The following is a 19,988-nucleotide window of genomic DNA, read 5'->3' as shown; positions in this document are numbered from 1 at the left end:
CCCGGCGTGCCCCGCGGCGGGCGCGCGGCCCCCGTCCGGCTGCGTTCCCGGCGGGGCCATGGCGGCGCGGCCCGGCGCGCTTTGCCTGTTCGACGTGGACGGCACCCTCACCGCGCCGCGACAGGCCAGTCCCGGGGCGGCGGGGCCGGGGCGTGCCCGCCCGGCATTGCCGGCCCCGAGCGGTCGGTTCGTGCCGGCAGCCGCGGCTCGGGCGCGGAGAGCGTTTCGGCACCGAACGGGCGCGGTTTTGCTTGAGGGCCGCTGGGTGTGTTTCAGGATGTGTAGGCACATCGGGGGCTGCTCCGTGCTGCTCGGTGCGCGCCTTGGCTTTGCCGTTAAAGGCAAAAAAATCCTCCTTTTTTTTACAGTTCCGCACAATACGGCTGGTTTTTAAATATTATTGCGAGCTAGAGGTGCTGGTCTCATGGTAAGGATGCTGACGGTCTGATTCTTTTCTTTCGGAACGCAGAAGATCACAGCGGACATGGCCGCGTTCCTGCAGCGGCTGCGGCAGAAGGTGAAGGTTGGGGTCGTGGGTGGGTCGGATTTTGAGAAGATCAAGGAGCAGCTGGGCGAGGACGGTAAGGACGGCAGGGACAGCGGCTGGGCAGCCCCCTGCATCAGCTGCTCACGGGGAAGCTGCGGTGGTTGCGTGTAGGTTAATCCCTCCCTGTCCATTGTCCTTCCTTGCCGTTGACCTGTTTCCTGGTTTGGTTGTGTTGCGCTCAATCTGTGAAAAGCTGTTTACAGGCATTTAGAAACCGCAGCCTGTGTTCGCATTATACAGATATCTCGGTGTCTCATTACTGATTACTAGTTGTGAAATCCTGACTGTACCTTAGGAAAGCGTTTTAACGTCTTTTTAAAATGGAGTTATGTAGGTAACATATGCACGTGTCGGCTGCTCCAGTTGTCGAGCTCATCCCTGAAGGGTCTGATTGCATTAACTGTGGGGTTACGATGCAGAGATGAACTCTTGCTTTAGTCCTTTGAGAGGCATTTCCTTTTCTGCACAAAAGACTCTTTAATGCTCTTTACATAGCTGAAGCCTTCAGTAATGCTGAGATAATTCAGAATTGGTGTGGCTTACAAGCGCTCTCCAGAGTGCTGTATCATCTTGCATTGGAGTAGGATTCTCACAACTCTTGGACGTTTGCTGTAGATTAGTGACACTGATAAAACAAACCTGTAATAGTAGTATTTGATTTGCTCTCTAGCCAGGCTGTGTGCCAGGTTTTTGTAATATTTAAGGTGTTCAGTCAATTCCTTATATTTAATGCAGAGATGTATTTGCAGGAGAGGAAGAGCCTTTAAGCAAAAAATACAGGTAACTTAACTGAAAGACTTCTGTGTGATTTGAGGTGTGTGTTAGTCTTGGAGAGAAATGGGAGTGGTTTTGATCTTGTGCTCGATGTTATGCTGCTGAATCTTTCATGCTTTATGATCTAATGTTTACTGTATGTTAACTTATGCATAATACAACTCTGCATTAAACATACGGGGGAAATTAAAAGTCACTGTCTTTTTGTTTGGTTACAGTGGTTGAAAAATTTGACTACGTTTTTCCAGAAAATGGTCTTGTAGCATACAAAGATGGGAAATTCTTGAGCAAGCAGGTAAGTGTGAAATTTCCAGTAAAGAGGAATTTTCTAAACAAGGTTTAGCTTTGTTGCCACAGTGCAGTCCTCTATAATCACCTTTCTAAGGCCAGAATTGCTGCTATTTTCATGTGTTACTTCTGTAACAGATCATCCTGGTGCTCTGATTCATGTAATGACAAACTTCACCTTAAGCTTTATTCTTTGGAGTGTTCTCAAAACCAAAAGCTATTGGAGCCTGGAGTGTCTGATTGAGTAAGAGTAGTGAAAATCCTGGAACAGCCTTTCCCTCAGCTTATCCATAGCAAACGTGGCCAAGCCCTCTCCTGCTGGAGGTCCTATGGGATACGGTGTTTCATACCTGATGGCTATTGGGCCTTAGGGTTCAGGAAGTGTCTCGTAGATCTCTGGTAGCTGCTTTTTAGTGTTAATTCAGAGTGCGCATTCTGGTATGTTGCATAAGCTAGAAGATAAATAATATAAATGTACAACTGATTCTAGATACCCTTCATCAGTTCAACATAAGTAATGGAGATTAAAAAGTTTAATTTTTTAATTGTAATTTAAATTCTCTTTTAAAGAGAACCTGGCTGAAATTGCTGACTTGAGTAGTGGTTTCCAGCTTACTCCAGTAACCATCTCCATTTCTTGGCTACAGTAGACGTTAACTGCAACTTTTTTGTTTAGGTCTGCTCTATTGGGCCCACACTGTTTCCTTCTGAAGCAGGTACTAGCAGGGAGCATATTCAATGACAGTTTGGTAATACAGTTAAAAAAAAAAGAAAAGAAATGAGAGCTGTTAGTTGGTACCATGTGTGCACCAAGAGTTAGTTACTGAAGGCACATGTCTTTGTGGTGTTGACCATGCCTGATTATGCACTATCTGTGTTTTCCACGTGACTTGTTTTTAGAATCTCAAGTTCTGGACCCTTGGTTGAATGGTATTTATTTTGTTAGAACATTCAGGGTCACCTGGGTGAGGACATACTTCAAGATCTAATTAACTACTGCCTGAGTTATATTGCGAAGATTAAACTACCAAAGAAAAGGTATGTGCGTACATGCGTCTCAGTGTCACTATATTCTTTGTGCTAGAGTTGAGCATCAGTATGTAAAGCAGGCTGCTCAGCACAAAATGAATAATTTCTGGTTTAGGAACAGTGCATACATGAAACAGAGCTCAATCCATGCGTACAAAGACAAGGTCCCAACCAGAGCACAGCATTTGAAATACTGATTGAGCATTTTTATTTAAGAGGGAAGGAAGTTCAGTTTTGAAGTAGGAGTATTTCCTTGACATGTTTGGAATTCAGCAGCATAATGTTTTCCAGAGATGAGAAGCATGCAGGGAGATCAGTGCTGTGTGACATGTGAGGCTGCAGCTGCTCAAGACATTAATACATACCACATGTGAGCCTGGCTGGAAACACGGCCAAGATTGCTCTAAATGTTGCTGCTTCACCCCAAACCTGACACATTAGCCTGTTGGGGTCTGAGAACGGGGTTGACAGGATGCTCCAGTAACACTTTTTAAACCAAACATACTTGGACAAGTCAGTAAGGATGATGATGTTGCCAGATTCAAATAAAAGTCCAAAAGACTCCTTGATGCCAGAGGTATTGGTTCCTGCACATTGTTCTTTATGTGTACGGTGAGAGGCTGAAGGAGACATCTGGTTCCCATTGTCTTCGGAATTAAATGAAAGTTCTTTGTGATATTCAGCATTTTGAGCAATTTTTCATCTATTCTGTGTCTCATTCATCAATTCTTTTTCAGGGGCACTTTTATTGAGTTCCGAAACGGGATGTTAAATGTGTCCCCCATTGGAAGAAGCTGCAGCCAGGAAGAACGAATTGAGTTCTATGAACTTGATAAAGTGAGTTTCAACTCTTGAAACCTATCCAGCTCTTCTGGAAAAGGCAGTTATGGCCAGGTTATGATTTTTAAAAAGCTTTTATACTTTGTGCAATTTTTTTCATTTTAATCCTTTCCATGTGGTATTTTTGGGGGGTTATCTTTTTATTGATGAATTAACACAGTGTGTAACTGATGTTTGGTTTTCGTTTGTTGGTTTGTTCTTGTTTTTTTTTTTAAACAGAAGGAACATATAAGAGAGAAATTTGTAGCTGATTTACAAAGAGAATTTGCGGGAAAAGGCCTCACATTTTCTATAGGTATCACATTTATAAAATTCCATTTTAAAATAATGTCATTTAAATTTCTCTTAAATCATATCCTCTTATGGGCATGACATATCCTATCTCATTTATGTGACAGTTGTTTCTCTGGGGGTGGTTGCAGGCACTGCATGCAAGACTAAGCCTCTTTTTCCTCTTAGGCTTTCATTTGGTACATTTTAATTGAAATCCATCAACAAAGAGAACTTCATGGCTTGTCATCAGTTCGTTGTCATTTAATGTCAGTTGTGTGACTGATTCTGCTCATTTTGAAACATATTATATGCTTCCGATTAGTCAGAGTTGTTGCCGCGAATCAATTTTGATCAGAAATACTATGTCAGTACTGTTCCAGTAGCCCTTGGTTCTTCAGTTGTGTAGCTGCATTGTGTGGGAGGAAGGAAAGAAGAATCCAAAAGCAAGCGCAAGTTTAAAAAATAATCAGAAGGAATTAATTTTCCATGCCTTTTTTTCTCCTCCCTCCCAGTATATTACCACATTATTATTTTTCAGAATTATAAGAAAGTGTGGTGGCCATTAGCGCTGTGGTATTGAAACACAAAGGCAGAAATGAACTTCAATATAGCTAAAGCATGTTGTAAATACCTTTTTGACACCCGCTTCAACTGGGAATCATGTTGTTACATATTGGTAAAGTCCAAGGATTTGGAACTGGAACAGTTGTCCTGTTAGGCTGTGTTAAAAAGGCTGATTTCCTCCTTTTTCTATTCTGAAAGTTTTAGAAAATATTTTGACTAAGACTTCATGGCTGTACATACACCAACAGCTGTATTCATTTATGTAGTTTCTTTCTTAGAATAAAGAGATTAAATGTAACTTTTTTTAAAAAGGTTGAGTGTTTTTAGAGAGCGGTGTTTGGGAATATACAAAGCCTTTTATATTTGTTTAATGGGTAAATAATAATCTGTAAACCACAACTGTAATAACTAATACCCCATAAACCACTTTCTGTATTTGTAAGACTTAACTCCAGGGTCTCATAACATTTCTGTGACTTCTGCAAAGCTCCCTTGACCAAAAATCTTACCCAGTTTAGTTTTTACACACTTACTCTCCCCTCAGAAATGTATTGTTACACTAAAACAAAGTTTCCTTGGTTCACGTCTTTCCTAGGAGGCCAGATAAGCTTCGATGTGTTCCCAGACGGCTGGGATAAGAGGTACTGCTTAGGGATCGTTGCCAACGATGGGTACAAGACTATTTATTTCTTTGGAGATAAGACTATGCCAGTGAGTATATTGGTTTGTATATACATTTCAGAATTTCTGTTTTAAACCACGAGCACTGTGGGTTCTAACCAATTGCCTTGTGCCTGACAAAAATTGAAGTCAGAATATAAATGTGAACATGTGTCAGTGTTTAACTGGCTGTGCAATACTGGTCAGCATAATGCCGGGAGATAGCCCTGAGCACAGATTTTTCTCTATTCTCTGAAGTGAACACAGTGTTCTTGACAGACTGAATACTGGAATATATTTATAAATTGAACTTCTGTAATTATGTTAATAACCTAGGTGACACGGCTATATAGAACTCATTGTTCCGTTTGGTTATTGTAGACAGATGCTTATTGTTGGCTGGTGATTATTAAATGTATTTATTTTCCATTGAATTTAATACTGTTCCTTTGCCAAGCCCTCTGTCTCCACACTGAGAAACTGAAATTATATAGAATCCCTGTCCCTAGTCATTGGAGCGAGCTAAACAGCTCTGGAGGCGGATTCAGAGCCTTCTGAAAATACTGTAAGTGACAAAGAACTTTATAGTTTTATAAATGTAAACCCGCCAAGTTTTATATGAAAAATACAAGCTTTAAATTTTGAAAAGTCAATACTGGATTGCTGTACCACACTGAAAACATAGCTAAGCCTATACTGAGAGCTCTGCTGTCTCATTTCCAATGCTGACATGCAGGTCAAGACATCTCTCACAAGCATTTGTGGTGTTCAGCAGCAGCTGCAGCACAGGTGTGCTACAAACACATTATGCAAAATCTCCAAATGGTAGTTTGCAAGTGTTTAGCTTACTGGAAGACATCTGAGACATGACTGTGTTATCTCCCTTCTCTTCAGAATTTCCTTTGTGTGTCCCTTTTCCACCCCAAGGCTTTGACTCTAGGTTAAGCTAAATAACATTAAATCCTCTTCTGCTTTTTTCCTCTCTGTTTTCAGGGAGGGAATGACTATGAAATTTTCACAGACTCCAGGACAGAAGGCCACAGCGTCACATCGCCCCAGGATACAAGAAGAATCTGTGAAGAGCTATTTTTTAAATAAAATACTTAGGGAATTCATACTTACGAAATGGTTAAGACACCTTAACTCAAAACTTCTTCCTTCATTCTGTATTGTTTTCCATAATTGATCAGTCATTACAGATGGGAAGCTGCTATTGAAAAGATGAACATTTTAGAGGTTTTCTTAAAATACTACCTTATGCTATAGAGACATGAATTGGAAGACAGTTGGACTTTTCTTGTTTAAAACTGGAAGATGAGTAAAAGAGGCAGGTTTTATTTCTTCCTGGGTGTGGGAAGGTAGAACAGAGCCAGCAGTCCCTGACCTCACACATGTTCCAGAAGGTGCATTGAGTCCAGCACCCCTGGGAAGGCTGGACCAACAGCTGCTCAAGTGACCTCAGCACCGCTGTAATGCCAATGCACAGGACGGTTCATGGTACCTAGACTTTTTGCATACTGTTTCTAAATCTAAAAAATCATTGAAAAAAATCAGTTAAAACAACTTGAGCATAGTAGCAAAATTACATTTCTGATTTTCCTGTTAAGGCATTAAGGGTAGATGAGATTTTTAGTACTAAGAAAAACATTTTGATTAAAATTCAAGTTGAAGCACAATAATCAGTGTAACAGTTAATATTACTTTTCTTATCTGGCATTAGGAAAGTAATGTTGTGTATGAACAGCTTATTTTTATCTTGAAAAATTACTATTTCAATTTGTCATTTTGGCAAATAAAATATGTAAAGCAGATCTGTTATATGCTGCCTGTCTTTACAAAAAAAATATTGACTTGAATCTTTCCAATTCCAACTTTGTGATACTTATGCAGTAAAAAAGGGGAGAATGCAACCTTTGTGTACAAACCAAACTCCCCAAAAGGGCTTAGAAAAAAAAGGCGGGGTAGCTGTGATGCATCAGAACTATCTTGTAACACCCTCCTCATGTGCCAACTTCCATAGAGTAATTCAGCCTCAACCATTGTAATGGGAGCAAACTGGAGCAGGACCACCTGCAGCACAGGAAGGCTCTGTAAAGATGGGCAGATTTTAATAGCTGCTGCTTTGGCTGCACGTGTGTGTGAAATATCTGATTATTTGGTTACTTAATGCACAATTGTTTCCTGTATTTGCAGAAAGTTACCTGTGCAAAACATCCTGTGCAGGACCAAACCCTGATGTGTTTTCAGCCTCAAATACAACCAGCTCTTTGCACGTACCTGGGTATGTTCAGCCTTTAAAAGCTTTCTGGTCCTGCACAGCCGTCGCCAACAGCTGAGGTTTGTCTTCTGCCTCACATACCAACAATTGAGAAGCAAACAGTCTGTCTCTGAGGGGAGAAAAGGGACAGCAAAGCAACCGACAGTGCCCGGTGCCTTGCTGCCATCTCACAGTGTGAGCTGGTACGATCCCTCCTGCTTCCAGCAGCCCCGCGTGGTCCTGCTCCCCGATGCCGGGCTAAAGCTTCGCTGCAGCAGTTTCGAACACGGGCTGCTCTGTCTCAGGAACCCCTTCTGAAGCGTTCTGGCCTTCCCTGGGTTTCAGCTGAAATCACCAGGCTATGCTATGCCTCTCTGTTCCTCCTCTATGTTCATATAAATAACAACTGATATTAAATATTAATCATTAGTAGTAATACTATACATTAACCTATTAAGCAGCTAAAAAACTTGCTACATTGCTGCCTAATTGTTCTGGTAATGCCAGTGAGTTGATATTACAATGCTTTAAAAAAAACCCAAACTTTAAAATCCCATCATACAGGTGTGCATGTTCAGGCGGCTGCATTCTTCTCCAATGCTAATCATCACCAACACCAGAGTTCAGACTGAAGACAAATATTAAGGCATTATAATGGTCGCACATCTTGCAAAGGAAGCAGCATGTGATACTCCAAGAAGCTGGAGTGTGTTAAATCCACCACTACTAAGCCTTACAGTTGATAAAAAACCAAAACCTGGCTACAGGCTGGTCATTCTCATGCAGTACAGTGTAATACAGGTAAAACGAGCCACGGCAGCTGTTACTGACCTCTATCCACCTGTGCTTTCCCCATGTCTTAAGACACATCATGACAGTGAGTGCCTGTTGTTTAATCTGCAAATAGGCAACTGAAGTTCTACTGTTTCACACAATTAACAGAAGCATATCATGCCTTATTTTTTTTTATTTGCAAAGTCAATAAAAATCCACTGTTAGGAACATAACAGAGGAAAAAAGACCGCTTCATTAAAAAAAAAAAAATGTGAAAGGCAAACAGGTACAGAACTAATTCAGTTACACTACAGCTACAAGAAATCTTGCAGAGTCAGGGCACGGGTGGCCATATCACATGCTACCAAGCAAGTTGTCCAGGGAAACAGCTGCAGAATCGGGCAGCTGAGCCTATTAAGTAACTCGCACAGTATTTTATACACGCTCATCTGAACAGCATAAAACGTGCATTTCGGAAGTACAGTTACGCTGCCTGCCCAGTGGAACACCACGGCAGACATTCAGCTATATGCAATCAAGAAGGTAAGCTTCAGCTTTGTCTAAATTCAGACACAGTCAGAGGCTATGAAGTATCTACTACTTTACAGCTTTCTACCACTTACCTTGAGGCTTTTTTTTTCTTTAATTTTGGGTTGTTTTCCTTTTTTTTTTTTTTCTTATTTTAATACTGGCCTATAAAATCTGTTGCTAATCAACCATCAAGGCACCTAAGTAAATTCACAAACAACTGAGGCTTTAAAACCACAATGCTCCACCCATATGCAGACACGCCGTTAGCAAACCATGCACACGGAGGGCGCCCAGCGCAGCCAGCGGAGCGTGAGCACCAGATGGAGATTCTCCACCCCGCGGCTGCTGCTCCGTTTGTGAACTTCGTTCCACGAGGAAAACAAACGGCAGCAGCGAGCCGCTCTCTCGCAAGCCGCGGCATCCGGGCGCTGTTATCAGCAATAACGTGCTCCAGCCCTTGCAGAAGAGCAGCTCCAGGGAGCAGCTCGGGGCCTGGGCGCCGTGCGGCTGCCACGGCTGTCTGCGCTAGGAGAGCTCTCTCGCCCTCCTCCAACCTCTTCCCAGCTCCCCTGGGCAGCTACTGGAATCAGTTCACAAGATAAAAGAAAAACCAAACCTTCCCCCCGCTTCACCAAGCACACAAACAAGGTCTCTTTAAAATACGGTTTTGGTAAACACGTTACGCTAGTTTTTTTTTCATTAGCATTTGAATTGCCTTTTTTTTTTTTTTTTCTCCTTTCAGGCCAGCTGTAAAAATGGTAATTTCAGCCTGCTTCTGCTTTATTGACAATGCAGTACTTCCTCCCCGCACAACACATAAAATACTCTTAGGACAGGTCCCTGCAGGCGGTTGTTGAGCAGTGACGGCGCAGGTGGCACCGCGGGGACACCTCAGGAACTGACCACGTGCCCCGACCAGGTCTCGTGCTTGGTCCCCGGAGCCAGGTGGGTGATCACCACCTCCACCGCCTGCAGCTTCTCGTTCTTCGGAGGGATGGTGCACATCTTGTAGGTGACCTCGTCGCCCGCCACAGGAACGTACTCGCCCTCGATACTGCGGAGAGGAAGCTGCAGTTAATCATAAATGACATAAAAACTCTTACCCTTTTGCATTGCTCTTACCCTTTTGTTTACATTTTTATCATAATGATTATCTTGGCTGCTCAAGATACTTTGGGTTCTTTTTATAGAGCCCATGATCCACCAAAGCTTGAGGTTGATTTTGGTTGTCTTGCAGAAAAATCCTATGAAAACACTATAAACATCCCCACCCCCCTAAAAAAACCAAACTAACACACAAAAATAAACACAAAACCCCCACACTCTAATATGCCTTAAAAAATACCCAGTTGAGCCTGGTCTTGGGCAACACTCTCTGGCAGCACTAGAGGGCAGGGCTGACACTCTCCAGTGCTTCTTTTGGGGGGGTTGCGTTTTTAAACTATAGGAAGTGGATTTCCCACCTTCCCTCCCCCCGCTCCCTCCTCTCAAGCTTCTGAAGCTTTTTTCCCCCGCCTTTTTTTTTTTTTTTTTTAAAAAAAAAAAGAATTGTACCACGTCAGTCATTGATCTTACTTTTAGGTTACTCCACCATAACATAGTTCACCCGAGGTATGGAAAAGAGCCCCCCAAAAAAAAAAGAGCCCAAGTATGACACAGTGTTGAACCTTTTAAAATTACTTGCTGTGAAAAAAGAGAGTTCTGTGACCCTGACGCATTACACCACACACACCGCCAGAAGATTTCCAAGAGCCGCTCCCGCCCAGCCCCTCCCAGCACGATGAAGTTTGTTACTGCCTGCGAGTCCTTACCTGGAAACAGTGGGGAATGGCAAAAGCGCCATCACCTCCTGTCCACAACTAGGTACTGATGAAACAGAGAACAGCAAAGGGTAACAGCCTTCCTTGCTTCTACTGCTGTGTTCAGGAGGAAAGTTTAATAAAAATCCCAGCACGTGCCACGAAAACAGGCAGAGATGCCTTCCAACCTGCATTGCCATGACTGCCTGGCAGCAGAAAGGATGCTAGTTCACTTTTCTTTAAATATAACTACTCAATCCCGCGCTCAAGTTCCCCTTTTCTGCCAACCTAGGTTCTAGACTTCTTGTTGTTTGAGGTTTTTTTCAGTGTTTCTCAGCAGCATTTGTATTTGTGAACAGATAAAGAACATTGGGTTTGTTACTTAGCTTCACTGAGAACATACTGAGACCATACTCGCACCACCCAGGAATTTTACCCCACAAATGTTTCTGTTATTGCAGGGACCTAAGATTTTAGCAGTGCCCTTCATATCCCCTCTTGTCTTGCGAACCATCATTGCTACGGCTTTTCTATTGCAGGAAAGACCGGCAGGACCAACAGGAGTTAAACACGCTGGTCTTTACTGCCGGTTGCAACTTCACATCAGATTTTGCCTCTCCCCCCAGTTCTGCAAAACTGCTTCAGCCCCCCCTCCTGCACAGCCTCGCCCCCCTCTAAGGGCTGTCTCAGCTTCTGCTCCCCCCTGACCTGTGCACGGCAGCTGCTGCTCCGGGAGCGGGCGCATGGGGCTGTGGCTGGGCAGGAGCAGCCTGGGCTCAGGGATGAGAACGGGGTGAGCAGGCGTGTACAAGGGAAGCTAAAACTGACCCAGAAATTATAACTTCTCCCACGGGAAATCTGGAAGAAAAGTCCATTGTTCGCTAACTGATGGTATCAACATGATACTGAAAACGCTCCTGTATCTAAATATGGATCTAAAACCTGCTACGACGAGTTAAAGGCGTTCCCAAATCCTGTGACTTCAAACATATGTCCTTCAGACCTTATTTCCCTGGGTTAACCCCCACTCCAGAGCTGCCTCCAACCGCGGCACTCAGACCCAAGAAGGCACGTCCTAAGCTGAACTCTTCAGAGCAGTGTCTGGGAAAAGGTAAACTGAAGGTAGGAAAAGCATTTACAGAAAAGTCAAGATAAAGCCTCCTTCATCAGACCTGACAGCCCTTTCCTCCCCATGCAGGCTGATCCAACTGACCTTTATTTACCTCCAAAGTCTCCACGCCAACCTGTCAGCCCAGCCCTGCACCACACTAGGCAGAATATTCAAGCCTCCACATCCAGATTCTGGCTGTGACTGTCCCCTTCATTTACACCCCACCTTCCCCATTTCTAACAGATTTAAGATTTCTTTAGGTGTGAAGGGGTTGCACACCCAACACTTGCTGCCCTTTCTGGAGCAGAGATTAATTTGCCTTTTTTACTGCCAAAAGAATTTGCCAGCAAATTCTGTGCAGCTTACCCTGACTTTGAAACAGGATTTCAAGCAAGGGTGAGAAGATGCTACTTGTGCTGTCTCAGCGCCTGACAAGTGGACACGAAGCCCCAAGAAGAGACATGAGAGGGTCAAAGCATGAGTGAAAACAGGAATGTCATGTAAAAAAGTGACAGTCTTTCTCACTCAAACCCCTTGTTGCTAAAAAAAATGTTGCTATTGAGCTAAAACCACGTTGCCATGAGCAGTAACTCACAACACAACCCACGCAGGATGTCAGTCCCACCTGAGCAAGGTAGCATCTTTCAGTGGAAGGCAATACAGCACAGACATTCCATCTGTGCAAAGGAATATGGGACTCGCAAAACACAGAGAGCAGGAGCTCAGATGTAACGAACATGGACAATACAAGCCGAAGCAGAAAGTCTCCAGGTACAGCTGAGCCACTGGAACAAGTCATAATGAAACGTTTCTTCATGTGGCCCTGAGCACTGGGACCAGCTGTGGACGGTGTTTCAGCTGCTGGAACTAAAGCAGCATCTCCTCTTGCCATCCCAGCTGCCCACTCCAGCACGCAGGTATCGCCTCTGGTTCCTGCACAGCAGAGCAACACGCGCAGCGAGCGGTGAGCTCAGGCACCGCTTTGCAGGCATGAAACGAAACGGATGCCCTGCCCAGGAAGGGATCTCATGCTTGCCTGAAAGGTTTTTTTAATGAACAGGAACCCTACATGTTCTTTAAAAGCTCCTGTAAAACAGGATGAGATGCAGTTAGCAAAATAAACATTTGAAATCTGCAAAAGATATCAGCAGGTATGATTAATGCACAAGGAAAGTGGCTTCGCACCATCTCCTGAAGCACCAGAGACATGCCAATACACCAAGGCAGTGTTTTAAGCTCCTGAAGAACAGAGATAAAGTAGTTATCACTTGAATACTCAAATTCAAGTGAGGAAGGACAGCTTGAGTGTTAAAAAAGACAGGAGTTTTGTTGGGGTGAGTTTGGTTTAAGTTTAAATATTAATATATAGCAGGATGTGTTCTGGTAAGAAAGGAGTTGTAGGTGTACTGGTGACCAAAGCGGTCCTGGCTTTTCAAGAAATTAAGAACAAGTGAATCGTTGCACACACAGACACGATATGACTAATGAACGGCAGGCTGCAGTCAAGGAGAGAAAATGCAAAGGGTCTGCCCCAGGCTGGAGGACACACTCTCAGCTGTCACCAAGAGCCACGGCAGCCCTCAGCACCCGTTAGACAACTGGTTGGAGTAGTTACTGTCTACAGCCCCTGCTCTGCGCAGGAAAAAAAGCAAAAAAAACCATTTGCTAATGCAAATTTCTTATGCTTGAATCATGAGGTTAATTACTCCTGTTCCTTCTTCTACGCAGATCACATCAGCCCTCAAATGCGCACACCCAGAAAGGCACTTTTCTCCCCCAGAAAGCATTTCTTACAGGACCGAGCACTATGCTGACAGTGTCAGATTCCTTCTTGGTTTCTTTCCTTATCCAAACTAAGACTACAAGAGACTGAAGCTCGTGATAAAAACCTCATTCAACCCCAATACAGCTTCTTCTCATCCCTAGTTTGTCTTATTTCTTCCCTTGATGGCTGAGGTGACCTTAGTTCATCAAGACCAGGCCTGTTCTTTGCACGGCTGTCTGGAAAGGTGGTGGCCGCGCAAACGGGTCAAATTCCATTTTCTGCTTCTGGCCTTCCAATGTTTCTGCCACAGATCAAATATTCTTTTCTTTCCTGCAGCTTTCTGACTACCAGTTACTCTTGGTGCCTACTGATTATGAGATTATTAACCCATTGCCCCGAGTGCACATGAAAAGTGAGAGGACAAAGGTCTTAGTTTGCAGCTGGAGTAAACCTGTTTGTGAACAGTGCTCCCAGCATGGTGTTTGCCCACCAAATGCTGCTCTGGGACAGATGCAGACTTACTCCGGCACTGTTATCACTACGTGATGCTTAGAAGCAGGAACAAACAACATCCAGATTGTGCGGCACTGCTGGTGGTGTCAAGAAAGAACAATATAATGGCATTGGAAAGGTGATGAGATGGTGTGGCACTGGAGGCGGAGCTCAACACAAAGCTGCAGAAAGATCTTCCAGCAGGAAACAATTGCCTAAGGAGAGGAATGAACTGGGAAAGATCAGAGCAAGGGAACGGAGATCTTGGAACAGATTCAGCCTACCACAGCCACTCGATATACAAGTTACCTGGATAATTTGGTAGAGGAAGTTAAACATGGGCTTTTTGACGTAATATATTGATTAAATATTTTTAGATCTGTATTCTTTACTTTTACCCTAACTATATATTAAATGTTGATCTAGAGGAAGGTAGAGATTTTCACTGCTATTTAAGAGATTGGCATGCATGTTCTATTCAGTATCATGGGTATCTATATATCCAGGAACTTTAAGACACTTCAACAAATTCAGCTAAAAATAGGGAATGCTCTCCTGACGTTAGTGTCAGAGTGAGACACAATAGAGTGAGCTTTAGACTATCCAGCAACTCCCATTTCCCAGCTCAGCACCAGTCTGGTACAGTGGAGCATTTTATCCTGTACTATTTTTAGGGAACTGGGAGGTTATTAGGAAATTACCTAAATAAGGAATGTTGTAGTTCTTCCTTCTCACAGCTGCTATTCATATACCAGGACTCTAGTTAAACCCCATGGGACACAGATTAAGTCACATGGAAACATTTTTGAACAAGAATTTGCAGTGAATTCGGAGCCTTGCTGGTCAACAAGCCTGCAATGGATCAACGGGCTGTAGTATCTTGTGGGCTCCTTAAAGCTCATTTAACACCTCGACACACCTCCCAGGACACCCCTATTTTTATTAAACAGCAGAACATGACAGAGTAATGAACTCTATGGCTCTATCTCTATTTTCAGCAGCTAGTTCGACACCAGGCAGCACACCACGCACCATGAGGAAGACACCAGTGGTCACCAGAGCGGAGCTTCCTAAGGATGCCTATGTGGACTCAGTCAGAGGTACGGAAGATGCATGTTCGTGCAAGCATCCAGTCTGGATCCTGTCACAATAACACCTACCGTCTGCATCTGGAAACTGAAGCCCAGCCAGTTGTGTCCTGTGCTCACAAACCACAAAGAACCTCCATCCCCAGGTGGCCACAGTCATCTACAATGCCCACTGTAGATATGCAGGTAGAGTGTAAGTCTTGCCTTTAACCTGTTACAGTTTATATCATTTAGGTGAAGATTCTGGGCAGATTTTGCTACAATACAATCATGACTGCAGCAAGCTGGCTCTCCTGCATGCACCACTGTGACATGTGAGCCTTCTGAGCCAACTGGGGCTTGTGAGGAACCCTTACGAAAAGGCTATTTGTGTTCTATTCACTTCCAACCCCCCTCGAGTAAGATCTAGTGTTCTGCTGCCTCTCCTCCTCTCTACCCCGGATAATCTACGTATTTCAGACACTTAACAGATGCAGCAAGGCACCAGAAAGGGAGCACATCAGGAAGGAAGTGTGCAGCCCAAAGCAGGTAACTCATCAAGTGTTTAAAGTATTTTGAAGGAAATAAGAACGCTCAGATTTGGCTTCAGAGCAGTCAGTTGTGGACAGCAGAAACTCTTCTGCTGCTGGTTCACAGAAAAGGCAGAGAGGCCGGAAAGGTTCTTTCTCTCAGCTCAGATTCAGCTCAGTTTGTTTAGAATTATGAGCTAATTTCCAACCATATTGTTACAGTCCACCAGAACAGCATCACAGAATAGCCAGAAGAAGAGATGTGGCATTAATGCTTTGCAGTAAACATAGTGATCCGGCAGAAAATCAGGAGAAAGAAAGGAGCGTGAAAAGATGATCTCTCCATGGACATGAAAAGCTCAGAGCCAGCTCCTCAGCACAGCGGGATGCAGCTGGGTTCCTCCCTGCAGGAAGATGTGGCCGACAGTACATCTCCAGCAGGGCCAAAAACTGGGATGCAACAGCAGAATGAGACCGTATCCCACCCGGGGGCTCACTGAGAGACCACTTCTGTTCTGCTCAGCACCCCTGAGGCACAGGCACTATAAGCATCCTCCCCCAAGATCACAACACAACACACAAGCAAAGCACAGCAAACTCAGGATCTCTCCAGGGACCCAAGGGTGCCGCGTGTCGACATCCAGGGGGAGCACAGCATCAGTTCTCCAAAGCCATCGCTGAGCACAGGGTCGGGAACAAGCCTGACGGGCAGCCCGGAGGCCTCTGCAATGCAGCATTTTCCCCTTCAGAGCCAAGTACAAGCAAACTGCAGAAAACCCACAAGCACTGCACACGTTCTTTCTGTTCCATTAAATTAGCTGCTTTTGCAAAATCAAATCTTTAAAAAAAGAAGAGTGTGGTCATTCATTCGTCACCGCTCTCCAGCGAACGACCTCCTTGCCTTGCCCTTGCAGCTATGCAGGCTTTGGGCCAAATCCCGATCAAACGCAAAAGCTCAGAGAGTTTCCATCATGTGCCCACTCCCAAACACACTGGGAAAGCAGAAGAGTGGGATTCTTACGCAGTGCTCTAAAGCACAGCGCTTGCTTTGCCACTACAGGCACCTACAGCCCATCTCCCCCCACGGACCCTTTTGCAAGGCAAGCTGATGAGAACGCCCCCAGCACAAGGTGGGGGACCTCACCCCTCAGAGATCCCCCGTCTTCTCCCCAGAAACCTGCCAGCTCTGCAGGAAGAGTGGCAGGAGAGTGAAACCAAACCCACCGGAGCCATCACATCTCAGTAACTCCAAACCAGCTCCTATTTGTAAGTGCTGACTTACTCCCACTATGAACAACAGCAGAGGATGTAAGATATCGAGGATACAGCTCCCAGCGCTGATGCTACACTAACATGATCAATTTGGTGAGAGTGGATCATGATACAGGCTGCTGGAAATGAAAGCGCTAACAGTACATGTCACTACTAAAAAAAGTAATTAGGGGCTTTTTAAAAATTTCACTCCAGACAAATGAATTTGCCTTTGCTTCCAGCTTTCCAGAGCTATTATCTGGAATTAGCATCTCAGCAACTCCTCCATCTCCACGCTTGCCAGCTAGGGTTTTACACTTGCCACTAGCAAGCACATTTTGTTTTCTGTTTGGGAGAAGGGCAAAGTATTAAACTGAGAAAAACAAAATCTCACCACATTCAATGAGCTATATAACACAATTGTTCACACCCACTTGAGAAGCAGCATTTGCTGTAAAGACGAGGAGGCAGGACTCACTGTGCAGAACACAGCGGTGAGCCCGTGGCTGTCACCTTCGGCTGCTGGCAGGGGTGTGACAACGTCCTTGCCGCGCTGGGCTCGTGTCTCCCAGCAGGAGCGTCCACTTGGTCGGAGCGTGAGAGGGCTCCAATCTGCCCGTCTCCAGTGGCAACGCTGTCGCGGTTCAGGGTTTCAGCCACAGATGCTTCACCCACAGACCGACCCAAGAAGGCACTGCCATCACCCACGGTGACTGTCACCAGAGCTGCCACCACGGCCCTACCTGCCGTGTCAGGACAGCTCAAAAGGAGATGTGACCACCCACCAGTGTCAGCGTTTCCAGAGAACTCCAGGCTGCCCTGGTTAACCGTACCTTCTTGTACATTTGTACCTAATCAGTTAAAAAGGAGAACTGGCTCCACACAGGTGCTACCAAAACCCAAACCAAATCAGTTGTCCTGCGCAGGGACAGGAGTTGGACTTGATGACCCTTGTGGGTCCCTTCCGACTCAGGACATTCTATGATTCTATGAAATCTTCTCTGCAGTCTTCAGAGCCACTCATTGAAACAGACAAAGACACCTTTAAAATGTGCATTTCAAACTGGTATTTCTTATACTGTATCACTACCCACATCTGACAAGTCCAGCTTCACAGCAACACAGTTTTGCTGCAAGTTCCCCTCATAAAATATGTCCCCATGCACAGATTCACCTTAAACTCTTACACAGATACTGAAATTTAAAATTTTGCAGATTCCAAATGAAGAAGTTTTTGAATTCCACATATATTTGACCTTATTTTTAGGCTAATGCTCACTTATGGAAATAGAAACACATGCTAAGTGTATTATCTTACAAAAATAAATGGAAAGCTATGGGAAACAGACATCCCATTCTACAGAAGACATTTTCATTGAAGTGTAACCTTACAGCTCCCCAAAGCTTAGGGAAGAGAAAATTAATTCCTCAAATTTTTATGTTTAAAATCATATTAATCTGCAAGATAGGCAGCTGGTCCCAATGCTCCAAACCTCCACAGATCATCACAGCTCAGTGATGAACACAGAGGAACAATCTATCTCACTGAATCCAAACTGGGGAACCATTTCATCCGTGTTCCTGCAATCCAAGCCTCGAGGCAAAACTGATTCAGGAGAAACAATCCCCTTCATTTCGCATGTGGATCCCTATACGGCACCAAGACAGTGAACAGATTGATGTCTCTCTCACATTCAGGTTTGACTGAGTAAAATAGGTAGGAAAGAATCGCGTGATAAACACAAGCAACATCTCAAAACTCACACAACGCAAACCAGAGTCATTGGAGTCCCCTGAGCCACAGTGATGGTTACAGAATGCTGCTGCAATAAGCAATTCCCATTAATAAAGAGCAATGTTTCAAATTCACGGTGAAATAAACTGAAATGATAGGCATTATTAATTTGTCTTTCCATTACTGCCTTGCAGCAGAATTAAGACAGTGATACCATCATCCTCTAGCAGTAAAAGCTGTTTTCAACAGTTCAAATGCACACAGAGTAATTAAAGAACACAACGTGCCGAAACCTTCAGCACTTCAATACTAGCACTTTTTACTAACAGGCTGAGGGAGAAACATCAGCTATTTTTGAATTTAAGTTCTGAGATAGTACCTACGCAAGAAACATTTAAAACAGTGGCCCGGTCCTGGTTCCATAGGAAAAAAAAAAAATCCTGTTGGCTTCAAAGGAGCAGAACTGAGTCTAGAAAAGTTGCATAAAGCACATCCTTCAGTCCTACAAAATTAATATGAACTAAGCTTGCTAAAATGTTTCTGAAAGAGAAAGGAAAACAGTCTTTGAACACATACATGACAGGCTTTAAGAGAAAAGGCATCATTTACCTGCTGTGGAGGGGGAAGGAGGAGTGGAGGGCTATATTGAAAGCAAGGGAGATGTCAGTTAAATATCAGAAACAATTAAGAGCCAGGTCTGTTACTTACAGGAAGAGATTGCCCAGGGAAGCAGTGGAACCCCAGCACTCAAATTGCTAAGAGTGAGTTGGATAAAGGATCTGCCAGAAAGGCACAGGTGTACCTCCAGCAGAGGAGGTCATCTCTCGGGTTTTAAAAGGGTTAACTGGGCATAACTGAAGAAAATATTACTGAACTAATTGGAAGAGAAAATGTAGAGAAAAAACAGGGCTGAAAATAGACAGTTCTTTAGAAGTAACTCATTAGAAGGCTGAGAATTCATGTTTCTATGAGAGGGCTGTTTTAACTAAACCCTTGTTGATCAGTAACTGTATAGGTCAGACTAGATGTTCACAGTTACATTTTTTAATTGTGATATAAGAAATGTTATTTTTAAGTTATTCAGGAAATACGGAGAAGTTGTGCATTGGTATTAGATGAAAGAAAAAGAAGATATTAAGTAACATTTTCTTGGGTTGAAGACCTAAGACAGACCACTCAGCACATTTGCACCCACAACTCCTAAAAAGCTTTCACTTGCCAACACCCATCATGCAGTAACATTTCAGAAAACTGGAAGACAACCAGTGTGCTCCTTTCTCCAAGGACATGTGCTATATACACAAAAGCAGGAAAGACAGCTGGGGCAACATGAATAATTCTGGTAAGGCTTGTGTTGACTTATCACTGGATAACCACTCCAAACAACAAATAAAGATTACACAGCTTTAATATTGTAAACAACAGGCGGACTAAAAGCCGGTGATAGATGTAAAAGAGGTTATTGGAAAATAAACATTGAGCAATCTTAATACACACTCTCAGAGATCAGTTTCAGCCCCCAGGCCGGTCAACATCTCAAATCCATAACTGTCTGTTAAACCCCGCAGATTAGCCAAGCAATAAATAACCAAGACAGCGCAGCACGGAGCGTGAGCTGGATCCCGCGGCAGGCGGGACCCACTGCAATCAGATGTGCTGCGCTGCAAACAAAGGTGAAGTCCCACAGCAAGGAACGCAAAC

The 19,988-nt window shown here is 44.0% G+C and overlaps 2 protein-coding genes across 2 annotated transcripts in view; one reads left to right on the top strand and one right to left on the bottom strand.

Moving 5' to 3' along the window:
• Positions 1–29: 29 nt before the first annotated feature.
• On the top strand, positions 30–6,739 carry PMM2 (phosphomannomutase 2). The gene is made up of 8 exons (XM_065645026.1): positions 30–124; positions 470–581; positions 1,540–1,616; positions 2,556–2,647; positions 3,376–3,475; positions 3,698–3,773; positions 4,911–5,026; positions 5,969–6,739. Exons 1-8 carry the CDS (start codon positions 59–61, stop codon positions 6,071–6,073), a joined length of 744 nt encoding a protein of 247 aa, XP_065501098.1. The 5' UTR covers positions 30–58; the 3' UTR covers positions 6,074–6,739.
• Positions 6,740–8,250: 1,511 nt separating this feature from the next.
• The window catches only part of CARHSP1 (calcium regulated heat stable protein 1), a 33,515-nt gene continuing 21,777 nt past the window's right edge, over positions 8,251–19,988 (bottom strand). Inside the window, exon 4 of the mRNA XM_065644873.1 lies at positions 8,251–9,591. Within this exon, the coding sequence (XP_065500945.1) occupies positions 9,429–9,591 (163 nt within the window). The 3' untranslated portion in view covers positions 8,251–9,428. The remainder of the gene's footprint in view (positions 9,592–19,988) is intronic.

The sequence above is a fragment of the Caloenas nicobarica genome, chromosome 14 (assembly GCF_036013445.1).
Source record: "Caloenas nicobarica isolate bCalNic1 chromosome 14, bCalNic1.hap1, whole genome shotgun sequence".
Classification (NCBI taxonomy): Eukaryota; Metazoa; Chordata; class Aves; order Columbiformes; family Columbidae; genus Caloenas; species Caloenas nicobarica.
The sequence above is the reverse complement of the archived record's forward strand: the minus strand, read 5'-3'. Positions and strand labels throughout refer to the sequence as shown.